Source organism: Cinclus cinclus, chromosome 3, assembly GCF_963662255.1.
Source record: "Cinclus cinclus chromosome 3, bCinCin1.1, whole genome shotgun sequence".
Taxonomy (NCBI): domain Eukaryota; kingdom Metazoa; phylum Chordata; class Aves; order Passeriformes; family Cinclidae; genus Cinclus; species Cinclus cinclus.
Window position 1 is genome coordinate 70,185,579 of NC_085048.1, and position 18,318 is coordinate 70,203,896.

Consider the following 18,318-nt stretch of genomic DNA (forward strand, 5'->3'; position numbering starts at 1 on the left):
GGACAGTCGGGTGTTTGGTACAGCTATAGCATATATTCATTCAAGGAATTTGGGCATACTTGGTGAGAAGAGAGAGAAGAAACATTTCCCATCAGGATTAATGGGGAGAGGCTGGTTTCACTTGCTGCAGTTCATTATAGAAAGTTAGCAATGACAAATCACACATAGCTGCAAGAGGCAGGGTGTTCTTTTCACTTTTTCTTTCTCATTTAATAAAACCAAGCAGCACTCCATAGATTAGAACTACCAGCCAAGACAAGCCGTGCTTGACAAGATGGCTTGGTGCTGGTTGAGTTTCTTTGGGTTTTCCTCTGCTGCAGAGGATGATGAGCAAAGCTGCCAGTGGCTGTGCTGCCCCTTGGGCTGGAGCGCTATCCAAGTGGCACTGCCTCTGCTCCTTGGCCACCAAGCCTTGGTGGCCTGTCCTCCCTGGGACACCATGGCATATATCCCTAGCTCCAGAGCCCATTTAACCTGCCTGCACCTGGGAGGGAAGACATTTGGCTCATAATCCTAGGCTTCTCCCTAGTCAGGCTGTGAAGATTTTGTAATAGTTTCAGTCTTTGTTTCCTGGGAAAGATTTACAAGAAGGCCTTCCCTAGCATTTGGTTTCACTTGCCCTTTTGAGCTAAGGTCAAGATCAGAGAGTGGGTAAATAGGCTTTCCCAACTTGCTGACATCCAGCTGTCCTGTTCTCCAGCTCCGCCTCTGAGCTGAAAATATTTTATGAAAGCATTTCTTCTTTCAGTGGCTCTGTTTTTTATTTTTTTTAAGCTAGTAAGGAAAATACATCTATTTAAGGTAGAGCACTGTGACTATTCCTCAGTTCTACAGGTATCATGAAGGCTGTATAAAATTGAATTGTTTTCTGAGTCAAGAGCATTATATCTGGGATGCAGAAGGGCTTTATTCACAATGTGTGGGGGGAAAATAAATCTCAATGGATAATTACTCTCCCTGTTAAAATATTTTTTTTTCCTGATTTCTGCTAGATGAAACAACCTGTAGGCATTGCAAATCTTTCTCCATGTAAATACTAAAGGACATGAGTGGCTCACACTTTGGGCTTCAGCTGGCAATCTATCTGTCCTGAATTTTGCTGGTCTTTCTTGCAACTTTAATTAGTTAGGCCTAATCTCCGAAGAGGTTCTTGCATCTCTTTTTCTGAAACCTTCCTTGCTTTTACCTTGTAGGGGCACAGTAGAGTTGTCAGTGCTCATAAAGTCTTTTCTGTACTGTGTACAGATGCAATGCTGTGTTCTTGCTCTTCAGTGTTGCCCATCTAAGTGAGGAAAATACCTGAGTCAACCAGTCAGCTGCTGCTCTAGAAGCTCACGTTATTGGAATTAAAGGAGTAAACTGTGATGCAACTCTGAAGTTCTACCTGTAGAGCTGCTGCTACAGGGAAATGTGAGAGTGGGCACAAAACCCTTAGGTTTTGGGATTGAGCTGCTAGACAAAATATTAAGCCTACTTTGACAAGAAAACAGAGAGGTCTTTCCTTTGGTGTTTCAAAGTCTCATTCTCAGAGAAGTAATTCAAAGTAATTTTCTTATTCTAAATTGGATCATCACTGTGGAAAAGTCTCTTAATTTTCCATTTCTCCAGTGAGATCTATCATGTGTCTCCTACCTGGGCCTGACTAGTTTAATATTCCCTCTCTCTTGCTACTCAGTATTCCTGAATTGCTGATTATAATAAACTATTTATTCAATTTTGCAGGTGATTACAAGAACAAATAGTCTAGTGTTGTATTGACACTGTGTCTTTGACAATGCCCCAACAAGCCCTTCCCAAAGACACTGCTCTTCCAGATAGGGAAAGTGTGACTGACTACCATGCATGTGCAGAACTCAAACATTTCCTCAGTCACTCAACCCCAGATGTTCTTTTCCCAGGCCTCATATCCAAGTCTTTATTAGAAATGTGAGACAAATGCTTTAGTGTGGCTGCTAGCTTGGCTGCTTTTCAGGTTCAGGCAGAATTTCCTTTATTCACAGACTCTTTTTTCTTCTTATTTTTAATTCTTTTCCAGTAACTTGTATTCTCATCTTTAGCAGTGCAGAAAAATATCCAATATTTTATTTTAGAGCTTCTTTGTAGCATGTTAATCTCTGAGACTGAAAAAAAAAAATCTCTTGGTCCCAGCCTCATTTTTAATAGGATAGTGAACTAAGAGGATACATGAGGATTATTCTAATCTCACCCTGGAGCTCTCTCCAGCACTACTGCCTATCTGGGACCCGTTATTGAACTGCCTTCTCCAGTGCTCTAGAAAACAGGCACTTATCTTGATTTAACAAGTAATGATAGCAAAAGCCTAGCTGTCATGCTTTAGAAATAATGGATTAGCTAATTGATTGTGAAAAGAAATATTAGGCTGAGCTGAACACCCTTTGGAGTGCTCTCTTCTCCTTGCTTCAGTCTTGAGTCCCTTGAGAGCATGTTTGTACACTGAGGGGGGTGTATTCAATAAAATCAACTACTCCCCCTACAATGCACATGCACGGGATGGCTGGAGGTGAGCTGCTTTTCCTCATCTTGCAATTCTCCTGGAGCAGTCCATTGTGTGCGCTCTGGAAGAGCAAGGGAGTTGGTGAAGGGCCTGGAGCACAAATTTGATGAGGAGCAGCTGGGGGTGTTCAGCCTGGAGAAAAGGTGGCTGGGGGGGACCTTATCGCTCTCCAGAACTCCCTGAAAGGAGGCTGCAGCCAGGTGGAAATTGGTCTCTTCTCCCAGGTAACAAGTGACAGGATCAATAGGAAATGCCTTCAAGATGAGTGCATCCCCTAAGTTCCAGGGGAGGACAGTGTTGGATATCAGGAAAAAATTCTTCACTGAAAGGGCTGTCAAGTGTTGGATCAGGCTGTTCAGGGAGGTGGTGGTGTCACCAATGCTGGAGGTATTTAAAAGATGTGTAGATGTGGCACTTTAGGGATGTGGTTTAGTGGTGGACTTGCTTGGCAGTGTTGGGTCAATGGCTGGGCTCAGTCTTAAGGTCTTAATCTGAATTATTTTATTATTCTCTTGCTGTGGCAGAAGATAAACACATAAAGCCTTATTTCCTTTATGTAGCATTTGAACCTTTTAGGTCTGGGTTTTAAACCTCTTGGGTCTAGGGCACATGACCTGGGCAGGAAAGGAACTTCTTTCTGGAGATGTTCATTGTTTGCAGGTGGTGGGAGACCAGTCTGCTCAGAACTGAGAACTGTAGCAAGGATGTATGAAACTGGTCTCTGGGACACCATACACACTCTCCTACCTCTCATCATGGCAAGGAATGTGTGTAAGAGCTTAACTTTGTCCTCAGCTATTGCTGTAGGCAATGCACAGTCACACTGCTCATCCTTCAGCCCTGATCTGTGGGTGAGGAACTGAGGGAGGGCAGGCAGGATTCAGCTGCACAGCAAGACTGAGTCAAGCTGGGACCCAAGTGCAGGTTTTACCTGTCTGTACACTTTACTTACTGTGTGATACTTATTTCTCCCTCTCATACTGAAAAGAGATACGTGTTGCTGTCCGACTTTAGTCTTGTATATGTCTTTAGACTGTTTTCAAAAGGCATAACAGATTACCCCAAGCAGATGAATTACTGCTGTCAGCAGCACAGTAATAGTCACACACATGGTTTCTTTCTCCTTTTCTCTCCTCCACTCCCCATGATTAAATTTCTAAAATGCTGTACACTGCACAGAATGCAAACAGACACAGAGTTAGTTAAAAACATACTTCTCTTTATTTGAAAGTTTTCTATTCACAGATAAAAGGTAGCTCATACATTGCATAGTATACCTTTTTCTTAAAAGTATGCTTATTATCAAATGAAAAGGGAATGGTTACTGGCTCTAACTTCCAAGAACAAGCAGTGAAGTTAATGGAACAATAAATTAAAGGGGTAGTAGTAGTTACATATAAAATAGATGTTAACAGATACAAATATAACATGAATGATCACTGATTCAGTTTTCCCTCTCCTTAGAAATTCAGTGTCGTGTTAGAGTGGTTGCCTAAGTTCAGTTTTTATTAAAATGCAGGGGTGCTCTGAAGTTTTGAAACACAAAAGCCACACAAATTTTAATTGAATGGGAATGTCTTCAAGAACCCTTGCTAGTAGGAATGAGGGTGCTGTTCTCCTGCCCCTGTGCTGGTTGGGTCCCATTCCTGTTGTTGAGCCCTTGCTGCTGGTTGTTCAGCTATAGCTAATCCTGGTTCTAAGGCACTGCTGGGGCCTAACAACTGTTTACATTGCAGGCACTAAGTATTTAAAGGACAAAATCTCTGCAGGATGGGAGAGTAGGGTGTCATGCAATCTTAGTTCAGTGAACTGGCCCTCATCTCTGCCCTGTCCTCATGGTCCTATATAAATGCTCCTGGCTTGAAATGCAGTACCTGGGCCCTCTGTGATATTGAACCCCAGGGAGTTACTCCTGTGGTGTTAAAGAAAGAGTTTTAAGAGCTGTATCTTGTTAGTGTGCTCTCATTCCTGTTTACCTGAACTCATGTGGGTTTCCATGAGTGCTTTCTGGTGTGGGCTTAATGTCAGGGTGTCACCTTGTCTCCTGCCTCGAGCTGGAGGCAAACACCTTGTTCATCTGTTTAGGGGAGCTTCAGAAAGTGCCACAGCTGTGGTGGGGAGGTAGGTGTTGAACAGGGACCTGCAGAGATAAACTTGTCAAACAGAACAGCAAGAGATCTCCATTGGGGAACCAAGTAGCAGAGTCCATGCAAGCTGGAGCTCCAAGAGTCTTTACCACAGTATGGATGCTAGCCTATATATTACTCAATAAGAAAAGTCAACCATGTTCTAAATTACAGGACTGTAATTCAACCCTGAGGATCTGATGAGTATAGAAACCACCTGAGCTCTGCTGCCTTGGGTTGACAACCATATGCTCCTGGAGGCAATTATAATCCTGTTGTATGTCTCAGCTGCCTCACACCTTTTTTTCCTCCCTCCTTCTGTACTTAACACTGAGGTAGAAGTTTCAACTAGCATTAAAACACACAGAAAATGAACAGGATCTTAGTGGGAAAGTGGTCCAACAAGCTTAAAAATTTGCAAAAACATAATGTGGCTATAAAATAAGTAATTGATGTAGAAGAGTAAATCTAAAAATGTTAGAAAAACAGTATCAAAAAATCACAGTACTGAGTTGCAAGACATTTTCTATTGAATTTTAAAAATTAAGATTTTTTTATTTTAAGATTCCCTCTGCAACAGAATGTTTTATGGTATCAGAGGTATGCTAGTATCAAAGCAGAAGTACACATCAGTTTTTGAAGACATTAATTCTTTTGAACAATTATCCAGTTGGCTTCAGTTAAGTATTGCTTTTATTTCCTGTACAAATACATGTTTAACTATGCATGTGTATATATCAATATGCGTGTCTTGCAAAAAAATCTCTGCATTCCTTCTGAAGCTTACAAGGAAGATCAAAGTAATGGTAGTAATCTTTACAATGAGACTTAATGACTGATTGTTCATACAATATTTAAATATAAGCAACACCAATCACCAACATAAGATTTTTTTTTTTTGCTTTATAACCCCTTAAATACTAAAGAAAGTTTATAATAATACCTAAATAAATTGAGTTAAACTACTCCTATAGGGGCTGCTGTTAGTTAACTCCACTGTACATAATACCACAGAGAAAATGAGGTCCAAATTTCACTTGAAAGAACATGGTTAGCTTGAATTTCACCCTATTGATTTAATTATTGGCAGGAATGTGAAAATACATTCAGTGTAAGAAAGCTGTTAAAGCCAACGGGGGGGAAAAGAAAGTTATTATTCTTAGAGCTATTTTCCAAGAAATGCTAGATGTTCCAGCTTTAATGCTGCATTTTTAAATCAAGGGGAAAAAAATTCATGAGTAGAGGAAGACAGTGTTTATGAGCCTTCAAGGAGAACGCTTCACTGACATTAAAGGCAACTTTGCAGACTCACTTGAAATGTATCAATTTGTAATCTACACATTTACAGGAGCTGCTCTGCTCTGAAAGCTGTTTCCCAATCTGTGCCAAAACATGTGAGGCTGTGTAGCATACTTCTGATGATAGACCTCCAGGCTCTGTTTCTCCATAATTGATTTAGTTATTAGTTATGCAGGGGAGAGAAGAGATCCCTGAGGCTTAGTAAAACAGTATTCAGTTACTAAAAGCAGCCCTTTGTGAATTAATGTCATCCTATCAGATCTCTCTGCTCATTATTCCTTCAAGTCTTGTTTTCCTGGACACCAGCTGTCACAGAGGAAGTCTCCAGCCTTTTCTTCTCCTGCTTCCTTGGCTGACTGAAGTTGCACCAGCACGGTCTGGAGTGTCTCCTTCACCAACTGGATCTCCCTCTGCAGAGACTGTGAAAGCTTTATTAAGGAATAATCTATAGGTGATTGGCAGTCCCTTTTCTCTTTCCAAGTTATTAAGTACGTTCTTATTCTGCTGTTCACAACAGATGGCCATGGCTATCTAATTGTAGTTTCAACTTCTTCCAAATTGTTTGGATTAAATATTAATACATTTCTCACACTTGCTAGCAAAAGAAAAATGCAGGCAAACTCAAGTTCTCAAGTAGCATTATTTAGCAGTTAAAAAAAGGGGAGGAGATGGGGGATACTGCTTGGATACTCTTCTCAGGAAGGAAGGAAGGAGATAAAAAATATTGTGTTCCATGGAGGCAGCAGCACTAGGTGCTGCTCCACCCTGATGGATGGAGGGTGGGCTTTTACATTAGAGACAAAGACCAGGGTGGATCATATCCCAGGTGAAGGCAACAGGAGCAGCCTGTAACAAATGCCAAGCGCCCACAGCTTGTGTGGCATCAGTGAGCTCAACAATGTGTGCTATGCAAGGTGGGGTGGGAATCCAGGTAAGGACCAAAATCAGCTTATAGCAGAGAAAGTGTTTCTGCTACACTTACTTCCAGAGAGCTTTCATGTTAGCTGAATTATCATCATAATTATAGTGCAGAACATACAAATATAAAGCTATACAAAACTCCACAACGAATGCTCTGAACAAGTTGAAAAGCAAAGAGGGCAGTAACAGGGTTGTACTGCTGTGCATGAAAAGGAAGAATGACACCTGAAAAGTATCCAACAATTAGTATGAAATGCTTCCTTTGGTTAAGAAAGTGTTTTCCATATTTATTTTCCTCTGTCTAGTTCAGGGTTCCTGCAATGAATTGAGGAAGAAAGTGATGGTTAATGGCTCTGAAAGAGACCTTCCACTTCCCTCCTTCCCCAGCTCCAGCCACAATGACAAGAGGGAGGGTGTCAGGTGGTAGGAACAAGGGGTGCAGGAGGGAACAGACTGGCAGATAAAGTTAGGACAATCACAGAGAGAGTAGCAACTATTGACAGGTGCACAAGCCTTTAACTGGCTAGGCTTCCTTGGCAGTACTGCTTTATTTGCTATGACTGGGAATAAGTTTGTACTACCAATATACTGGCCTTTCTGCTGATAACCTTAAATCAGTAACACTAGTCATTGTTGGAAGAGGTGCAAGGATTGGGTGTAGCTCAATGAGACAACCAGTTTTATCCTCTATTCTATAGCTTATTCTATGTGGAGAAGAAAGCTGCTGAAATGGTAAACCAATGACAAGTCTATGAACAAACCCTAGGGCCCATTCCATCCCCTCCAGGAGGCCTCCTGGACAGGTATGGCTGAAGGGCAAAGACCCCAAAAGACAGAAATTGGTTCATTTCTCATAGCGTATCATCAAATTATGCCAGAACCTCACTTGAAGTGAAGTGAAATGATGACACTGACACAACTCAGTTTCAAAAAGTCCAACACACAGAAAGGATAACGCAGATATCCTTAACAGAGCTCATAAATTAGGAAATGTTGTCTTACTTGATCCCCATGCCAATACAGTGTCAAGAAAAAAAGATGGCCTCAGGTTATGTGACTGTAAAAACTAAGCCGCTCCTTTTGAAAAATTGTGACTGGTCCATGGTAAAGCTATACCAACCACAGCTCTTTCAGGCAGCCATTATTATGTCTTTAAAAAGTCTTGGCCACTTTTGATTCTGTTACCAATTCCTCAAAATTTCATCTTTGTGTATTTACATGTAGTTGCTGTTTTGCTCTTAATATGTTCACTCATATTTCTAATTTCTGGACAGCTCCCTTAGTCTAAAGGGCTTCTGTCTCTGATTACAGGTAGTAGCAGTACACACAAAGCTTCTCCTATCCTAGGATCACAAAACACTGTACAAGGACAAATTAATGATGCTTTGCATGTTCTCTGAAGTAAGAAATATTATTATCCTATTCTAAGCCCTGGATTCTCTACCCCTCTGCAACTTAATCGTGAGGCTCTGCTGAAAACCTAACTGGTAAACATAAACTCTTCAGTTCATGAACACCATAAACCTTCTGAAGTTTAATTCTGATGTGTAGTCTCTGACTACATGCTGTTACTTGTAATATCCCAGTCAATTACAAAATTCTTGTCAGGTAGAGAGAAAAAGCAAAATTGACATGTTTCAGTGTCAGTGGATGAGAAATCTTAAAGGATGGAAGAAAATGAGGAAGACAGGAAAAAAACCTGTTAACCAACAGAAAGATGGAACAACAAGAAAAGATCACTGCATAGTGTAAGTACAGCAAGTTCCAATAACCTCAAAAATAACACCACAATCATATGTAGACAAGCAACTGTCAAATGAGCCTTTATGGCTAAGACAAATATATGATATATGGCTGAGCATGGCATCTCTATCCACACACAGGTTATATCTGGATAAACAGCTTCACCCATATTAAAAATGTAAAAAAAACACTTTTGCATGGATCTGCATGCAAATGTGTCCTTCATGCTTAAATTCTCTATCCCGTGCTGCAAATACTGAGCCAGTATCCAAGGCAGAAGTGAAAACAAGTTCCAACTAGGAATATTTTCTGGTCCTGCTGTCTTCCTCTGAAAACTGAACATTTCTCCACAATGTCAAGTAAGCAGTAAATTCAAGTACTTGGAGCAAGTACAACCCATATTCAACAATGCTGCAGGTCTAACGTCGTCTTGCTTGAAGCTTTTCACCTATTTGACTTTGTCTCTTTGAAAAACTTGAGCATCATCCCAGAGCCCATGATTTGCAAGCAGATGAAAAGCAGATCAAATTACAGTAGAGACTTATTTCAGTTTTGGAAAAAATGGGATCATTTTGCTCAAATGAAGCTTCTCTCAGCCCAGATATTTAGGGAAAAGAGAAAACAAAAAAGATGCTGCTATCAATCAGTTGCCTTGCTATAGGAAAGGTTAGAAACTAAGAGTACATATTATAAGATAAAAGACATTGGAAGGACAATGAAGGACTACTGCTGCTCTGAGACAAGGGCCAATGGGATTTTGGAAAGTCACTGCATTTTTTTCACATCTGAAGAAAAAATTAGTTCTTGAAGAACAGAAATAATCAGAAAGCAATTTTTGGTTGAGTCTTTTCTTGCTTTTAACCTGGCTAACTATTCTGCTTGCTTCCAAAATCCCAACTCTACAGTGGCTGCAGACAGAAGCTCAGCTCAATATCCCACCACCTAATTGCAAGTGTCACTCCTAACCCATGGAGAGGCTAAGCCAGCTGGAAAGCAGGTCTGCAGAAAAGGACCTTAAGGTGATGGTGGACAATAAAATGGATGTACACCAGCAGCGTGTCTTGAGGCAAAGGTGCCCAGCAGCCTCCCAGGCTGGACTGACAAAAACATGGCCAGCAGGCAGAGGGACATGATCCTTGCACCCTAATCAGCACTGCTAAGGTCCCATCTGGATATTGTGGGTTCCACAATAAAAGAGAAGGACTTACTGGAACAACACCAGCACAGGACCGGTTTAATGGACTTGAGTATCCATCACACAAGGAGATGCTGAGAGAGCTGGGACTCTTCAACCTGAAGAAAAGAAGGCTCACGGGATACTACTGCTGTGTATAAATACCTGAAAGGCAGGAATGAAGAAGAGGGAGCCAGACTCCTCTGAATTTTTTTGTCCACTGACAGAACAAGAAGCAGCAGGGAGAAATTCCAAAATCTGAAACTGAATCTGAATACATGGAAGTGTTGGGGTTTTTTTTGTTTGAAGGTGGTCAAACACTGGAAAACATTGCACAATCAGGTAGTGGAGTGTCCATCCTTCAGGATATTCAAAATCTGACTGGATAACATCCTGGACAACCTCCTCTATTGAACCTGCTTGAGCAGGGAGTTGGACTAGATGATCTCAAAAGGTCACTTCCAATGAAACAGTTCTTTGACTGTGTGTGCTACCTGCAAAAGGAACAGTGAAGAGCCAAGACAATTCACTAAGTCTTTTGCATGACTTGGGTTTTGGCCTTTTTGAAGAGCACTCCTGGGAGCAAGGGAAAGACACTAAGCAATTAGTGTCTACTGTTTCTCCATGAGGCCTGTGTGGTGTCACAGCAAGAGAGCAAAATGGCCTTTGGAAATCCATAACTTCTCCTTACAAAATACAGGGATATTTGCAGTAGCGCAACCAACTGGAATTTTTTTCAATTGCCTCCTCGATTACCTTTGCCCTCCCTCACATCCGTGAATGTTATTTCTATAAATTAAGATGCAAAACTATAAACTCCCATGCAAAACCCAAAATACTCCCCCAAAAATTAATAAACAAAAAACTGCAACAGAAGGACTGCTACATATTGAAAAAAAAAAGGAACCCTTCAGTGGTTTGAATATCAGCTACTTTCAAACTGCTTGTTCCAGCAGAAAATGGAAGGCAAAGAAGTTGCAGCACCTGCATGGAAATGCACTGACCTACCTCTGTCACAGCATAAACTATGCAAGTGGAACCATGTTCTCTGTGTGACACACAGTGGGAAGGGCTCACCCTCATGTGATCTAAAATAAAGAGGGTGCCACTGCCACCTCTGACTCTTGGATGATCCCAAAATCTTTTACAGGTTCACCTAGAGTGAGATTCCTCACTGAGCTACAGACAGGTCTAAATTTTACACGATTCTGTTGAAAACCTGCTCTGGTATAAAACAAGACTTGTATGGGAACCTGCTGCAGGATAAAGGTGAAGGGTTAGCAAAGTGACCTGTGACATTTAATGAATGTTTAGGCACAAAATTCTGCTTTCAAAGTAACTGATTAAAATGCCCATTTTAGGGTAAGGAAAGAAGATTGTTTTTGTAGTAATACTACAGCCAGGTTTTCTCCCAGTAAAGCATTTCCACCAAGAGGAACTATTACATGCATTCAAATTGTCTATCAAAATGTAACTACTAATTAAGAACAAAAAATGACTGTGAAATTGCAATATAGGCTCCATTTAATTTTAGTGGGAATTCTAGGCCTTTACTGTCAGGAAAGTAACACCTCTCAGCTCTGCAGACACCATAATGAGTCACCTCTCATCCTTTGGTTTTTCCAATTAATGATGTGGACTGTTTTCATACACTCATTAATGATTAACCACAATTGAATATTTTGTAGGTTTATTTGGTTATATTACATAGGATTTAGCACATATGTCATAGTGCTACAGAGAACATCCAGCCCCAGGCCCCTATTGTTTGATGCTTTATATATAGAAGGGCAGCTTAGTAGTATTTATGTAAGATTTCAACAACAAATTAGAATTGCAAGTGGTCTGTGCCTATACTCAGGGCCAAGAAATATCACAGGATTTCTCCTTTTTTCAGGCCGTGCTGGCACTTACGATGAGCAGCATGGTTGACATAAGTGTGCTGTGCCATCAAAACATAGAATGAAAACCAATGACATCTGGTCTTTTTCTTCTAATACAAACTTAATCATTAATCAGAGCTATGACACACACTAAACATTGGCAAATGGCTCGAGAGCATCAGGAATTTATTTTTCTCAGTGCAGTCTTTGGAAGTCTTTTAATAATCAGACCACAGGACTAATATACATCTGTGCAGCCCCCAGTTACATTTTTGACCTAATACATTTTGTAACATTTAGGTGTAAGGCAGTTTTTTGGGAGGACCATGGGAAGGGTGAAAATAACCAGTGAATGGACTTGGAAAAATTTATTCTGCTTTCATTACTATTTCAGATCTTTAAGCTCCTGCTCTCAGACTTCTACATACTTTTAATGAAGAATGCATGATTGTCCAGTATCTGTGATAGGAAATTGTTTTATAAAAAATCAAAGAGATTACCATGCAAACAACAGATTCCTCTATTAAAAAAATTCCACTACTGAGACTAATTGTTGTCTCTTTTCTTAGTGCTAGTTCCTGCAACACAGGCAAGTCACCAATGAGTGCAGGTTAATTTTATAGGCACTGAGCAGTCTTTATATATATATATATATATATATATATAATACATATATAATATATATAAAATCTACAGGTCTGTAGCACTGTGGTAGCTATTTTTCTCATTCCTTTTTGAAGTACAGCACAGTGATTACATGTACCAGATGGTAACATTTTATGCACATTGACCTGGACTACCTCTGAAATAGCAACTGAATGTTAATGAAGGGTAGCTGAATTGCTGAACTGCTTCTTTGTACGTCCCTATGTTTTAAACATGGTTTCACATTTTGTGACTGATGGTCTTTCTAGGACCAGGATGTCACACACTGTGCATTATTGTATTTAGATAACGTGAGCTCAGTTTCATTGATAGGGGAAGTCAGATCTCTATCAGAAAACTGTGTCTTAAAATGAGACTAATCTACAACTCTCCTGAAATTTCCAATTACTAATTCTATTTTTTTAATTTACTCTTGCAGTGCCAACAGCTGTGGAGAAATAGGCACACTCCATAGAACATAAGAAACACTACTCTTTCACATATATGTAGTGTATTATCTTCTGGAACCAAAAATGCACTTTTCTAGCGTATTTTACCTTACCTAGGAAAGTAAAACTATGATCAGACATGACTGTTCCATTTGAATATTAACCTAAGCCCCCTGCAAAGAACCTATAACTCCAACCCTCAGTGTTTTTCTATAAGGGCCACTGAGAAAGCTCATTTGAGAGTAAATAGACACAAGAAAGGAATTGGGTGCTCTGCACACACACAAAGACACATCCATACAGCTCTGAAAAGAATGCATTGGGGAAACACAACTGCAACCAAGCATGAACACTGCAAATATAATGAAAAGAATGTTGAATAATCTTTCTGTATATTGTGGGTAGATGGAAATGCTTAGAAAAGAAACATTTAAAGTAGTGACAAATTACTGACTGGATTTCTCTCCCCTGATGCAAATCCCCTTCCCCCAGCACCATTCTTCCTTCCCTCTGCCCCTCACACTTTATCCTTCTGTAACCTTAAAAGATAGTAAGTTTCTAGAATAGGAATTTTGCAACTACTTAAAATAGATGCCCAGTTACTTAGAACACAGTGGTATCTCCATACACTATTTATTCTTTATCTAAACTACCCTCTGCAGGACTGTCCACCTTCTCTTAGCAGGAACTGCATCCTTTCCAGTACCATCGTCACCCCTATTCACCTTCAGATGTCTCCAAGGGCTCCTCTGCTAATCTCTGCACCTTGAACATACCTATTTTTCTTCATGATCCTCTTGATTGCCACCTCTTCTCTACTAAAACCTAACCAGCTCAGTAGTCTCATCTTCCTCAGCTTCACTGGTTCTTACTTTCTTTACCCTTTCTTAGAAGAAGAAAAATCTCTTTTATGAAAAGTTTTTCCTATGAAAGTTACAAATGAAAAAAAAAATAAATCTTTGCGCTCTTAAATTTTGAAAAATCGCCAAAGAATTCCTCATAAAGGTTGAGCAATCTTCAGAAAAACTGACAGGTAAAGGACAGAGAGAGATAAGTGTGCATAAGACAATATCTCATCTAGTTACTTGCACTGGAGTATTAGAGACAGATTAAAATGTGTGGGATGCCACATGATGCATCTGCTGCCCACTAAAAAAAAAACAAACAAACAAAAAAACCAAACTACAGGTGACAATATACACAGTCTGAGTCAATAATGTAGAATCTAATTCAGATAAATCTTGTTGGGAAATGCAGGTTCATGAACACTTGTAACTATGCAGCTTTTGGTGCACTATGTATTTAATTATATGAGCATTACAAACAAAAGGATTTTAACAGCAAAATAAGGGTTTTACAGTGCCCAATCTTAATTTACAAAGAATTTTTGTTTAAATTAATTTCTGTTTAAATCAATTAAAGCTGGATCAGACCACAGTGAAAATGCACTGCAGGAAAACTACTACACAAAAAAGCCCATTTCAGTGAGATAGTAATTTCTCCCATTCTTAATGTATCTAACCTACACTATGAACTACCATTCCATGTGAATATGAAAGGCGAGTATCTCATGTGCATACTTACAGAGATTGATATGGATCTACAGCTATAGTGAAAAGGATATGAAGAACTCCTTCATCAACTCTGCAGGCAGAACTCTGCAATTGATCTTCCAGATGCACCAGTTTCTCACTTATTGCTTCACATTTTCCTCCCAACTCTGCAGAAAATATGAAGAACTCCTGCAGAAAGTTGAAAAATAAAATAAGGCATATTTGTTGCTGACTGCACATTTCTACATCAAATTTGCATCAAATTAAAGGGAAAATAAAATATTAGTAAGGGGATATGATACTTTGCAGTGCAAAGACATTGCCTAAAAGCAAATTCTCATTAGAGACGCAAAAAGCTGTTCCTATATAACAAATTGATGATTAATATGAAATGGAACGAGCCTGTGATCTCAATCTTCTTCCCAGCAGAAGAAAAGTCACAATCTCACTTTCAATAGATGATTAAAGGGGTGTGAAGACAACTACTCTGAACAGCTCTCCTTCCCCCCTGTTGTCTCATCACAGCAGGGGAGGGAAGTCTCATGCTAACCACCCATTAAGGCACCCACATTTCAAGTTGTTCATTCAAGTGTAAATATGATTTACACTTTAAGGTCATGTAAATATTTCCAGCAGCAACATTTTAGTAACTCTTATATACATAAAACATATTTTTGAAGAAAAATCTGGCTAGATTACTTGGGAACTTTGCTCAAGCAATCAAAGAAAATGCATCAAAGTCTTAGAGATTACAAGATGAAACTGAACTTTTTTTACTGAGTTAACACGAAACAAGACTAAATTTTCGAAAAGAATGCTTCTCTACTTAGAAGTTATGCAGGCAAACACTCACTCTATTTTAAACTGAGTATTTTAAACTAGTTTCAAAGTCCTTCTCAGAAGTTTTTTCAGATACATTGTGCAAGGGTAATTGCTACTTTTTATATTTTGCATTGAGCAGTACTTTGAGAAATGACCCAAATAAGTAGTAAATATGAGAAGAGGGGGAAAAAAAAAAAAAAAAATAAATCAATTTGTGTAGCTCTGAGACAAGCCTTTCCTCTCCCTCCCATGGCACCATAGTGCTGTCTACAGTCATGACAGGGGTTATTTGTAAAAAAAAATATTATGGTGCCAAGATGAACTTCTGCTGAAACCATGTTAAAAAAAAAAAAAAAGAAGAGCAATTCATCAGCTGGAACCCAGAAAACTGGATTGTCGCTAGACCTAGACTGTGCACTCATTAATAAAGCCAGCTTCTAATGTGGCCATATACTATCTACAGAAAATTTTTCTCCCCAAAGAAAAAAGTACTTGGGGTCTGTTGCACTTATCTGTTGCTGTAAGACATCAGTGGTTGTTTAAGAGAAATCAAACCTTCAGTCAAAGGCCTACCAAAGAAATCATGCTAATACTTCTTGGAATGTTGCCCGTTGTGAAACAATTTGAGTTTTGGTGAACACATTTACCGGATCTCAGTTGTGTGCTACCCTTTCACTTTGCACCATGCAGTACATTGCATACACGGAGTCGAATGCCAGAAGAGCTCTGCTTGCTGGCACATCCTCTGTTATGGCACAGAGGCTTCACCTTTCTGCTTCCCTTGGGCCTTTCCCAGACACGGTTATCCAGCAGATCCCACTGGGACCAGCTGCAGCTCAGCTCCTGGACAGGTAGGTGGGTTAAGAGGTTACGTTGCAAACCCCTGCAGCTCAGACACAGAGGTGCACAACGGCAGAGTCCCCGGCTCTGTGCACAGGACTGGAGCCACCACTTCCAGGCATTACCAAACCTGAGAACCTACAGCAGCACTCCACAGAATGTATGGATGTGAAAAAATCCCATTGTTTTAAAGTGAGAATATGGGAAGAGAAAAGAAACATTCTTCTTGCAGAAACTAGGAATGTCTTTTTCTGAAGCCTAGTGACAAAAGACGAGGAAAAAGTATTCCATCCAGCTACTAAATTATTATTCAGCATACCAGCAGGACTCTGTGTGCTGTTATGGAGTGGGACAACCCAGGCCATTCATATCAGTGGAAAGTTCTTAGGGAATCATTCTGTGACATGCATGCAAGAACAGGTGACAGTTGTCCAAAAGAACATAGGGCTCAGGCTAAACAAATCAGTTTAATAGAAAAAAAATCAAACAAGTACTCTGAAAGCACATCTAAAATTATGACCATGTAGAGAACGCTCTGCACGTGAAAAAATGCAGGGTATTCTTCCTGAATGATCATATTCTGGGTACATAATGCACTACCTAAAAATGTAACAAAATCCTGTGTACTTTGGAAATTAAGGTAAGGGAACAATAAATATTAGGTAAATGTAACCAATTGTAACAACAACATAGGAGGGCAGGGAAATCTGAGAGTGTAAAAGTCAAATCAAACTTGTTTAGGTCTTTAAACACGTGAAAACAATTTAATTGAAACTAAATGGCTACAGTTGCACTACAGAGTAACATAATAGCTCTATAAGATTGAGGTTAAATTTAATTAGTCATTAAATCCCAATAATGCAGCTTAATTTCTCTTTATTACAGCCATAATAGTGTATGAATGAACTGTTTCTGCACCTACACAACCCAGCTGCCTTTTTAGTTGAAATGAGAAGTTCCTCCAACACCTTAGACAAGCATCAACTCCCAGGAATTTACTTGCAGGTGTCATGTGAAAAATGCAGGAGAATCATCATATAAATTACAATTTTCCAGAATTCATATGAATAAATAAATATGAAACTGGAAATGGAAGAAACATACAGTGCTATCTAAAATACACCTCAATAATTCTAACTATTCAACCAATTCCATAGCTTCTTCCTGTAGGCCCTCATTTAAAAAAGGTTTGATAGCCCAGAAGTAGATAGAAAAGATTTCTCTTAGTGACTTTCATGCCTGGTAACATCACTGATCACATTTTTATTTGACATTTGTCTATGCAGGAAGGAAAACCCCTGTCAGTGATACACAGACTATTCAGAGCTGCTCCTGGTTGGAGAGTGGCACTTCACACTGATCAACAATATCTCTGAGAGGAAAGTGGACTCTGCCTCAAGCTCAACCTATTCAAAAAATACAAGTCATTTAAGCTTGTAGGTTATGTCAATGCTACAAGATGCTGTAAGTCTGAAGACTTGGGTTATTTTTGCTCTAGCAGCATTTTTAGGAAGCAGCTGGGAGAGATTGCAGGAGTCAAGAGAGAGCTGAAATGCTATATTGCTTTATGGATTTTTCTGTGAACAGGGAATGCAGCTGGCTGGGATTTTTTTTCCCCCCTCTAAATCCTTAAGCAGGTGAAAACAAAACAAATATGGGTGTGATTTACTTTTTAAGGTGCAATTCTTCTGGCTTCTCAGACAAAGCAGAAATTCTCATTCTTTCCAAAAATGTGAAAGTCTGATACAAAAAATAGTAAAAACAGACAACATTCCAGCTGATGCACTGTTATAACATCAGCATATTGCATCGGGAGCAGAGGCAATGGTCTTCACTTTCATCTTTGGCATTTTGTTTTACCCTTTTACAAGTAATTATAGCCACCTATGAGCAACAGCTCCTTGACAGTATTACTCGAGGAAAATGTTTGATCAGCTTTTCCAGTGCAAAGACCTCCTATGCTCTTCATCCAGTTTAGCAATTTTATATAGGAGAATTGGTATTGTAGTAGCTAGATTAATTTAATTCTATTTGGGATTAGAGTCTTTGGTGGTTGTGCTGAGAAGGAGGATTCCCACATATATCCTTAAAATTCATTCTTCCTACAGAGGAACTTTTGTAGAAGGGTACTGCCTTACTTACAAGCAGCAGTAACATAATCCAAATAAAATAGAAGCTTTGGAACACGTTCTGCAGAGTCAAAGCCAGGTTTCTTTAACCTGAACTAAACATTCTCTCCATTATAGTTAAAATAACTCAAAGTAATGTAAATAACAACTAAAAAATGTTGCCCTTGCAGGCAGATACTTCACATCATGATGGCACAAGGTTTAGAAGAGTTGGCAGAA

General features: G+C 39.5%; 1 protein-coding gene across 1 annotated transcript in view; it reads right to left on the bottom strand.

The window, feature by feature from the left end:
- Window positions 1–6,212: 6,212 nt before the first annotated feature.
- Window positions 6,213–18,318, bottom strand: part of DISC1 (DISC1 scaffold protein) — a 164,608-nt gene continuing 152,502 nt past the window's right edge. The window contains exons 12-13 of the mRNA XM_062490167.1: window positions 14,387–14,497; window positions 6,213–6,368 (exon numbers count right to left, since the gene is read on the bottom strand). Coding sequence (XP_062346151.1) covers window positions 6,213–6,368; window positions 14,387–14,497 — 267 coding nt within the window. The remainder of the gene's footprint in view (window positions 6,369–14,386; window positions 14,498–18,318) is intronic.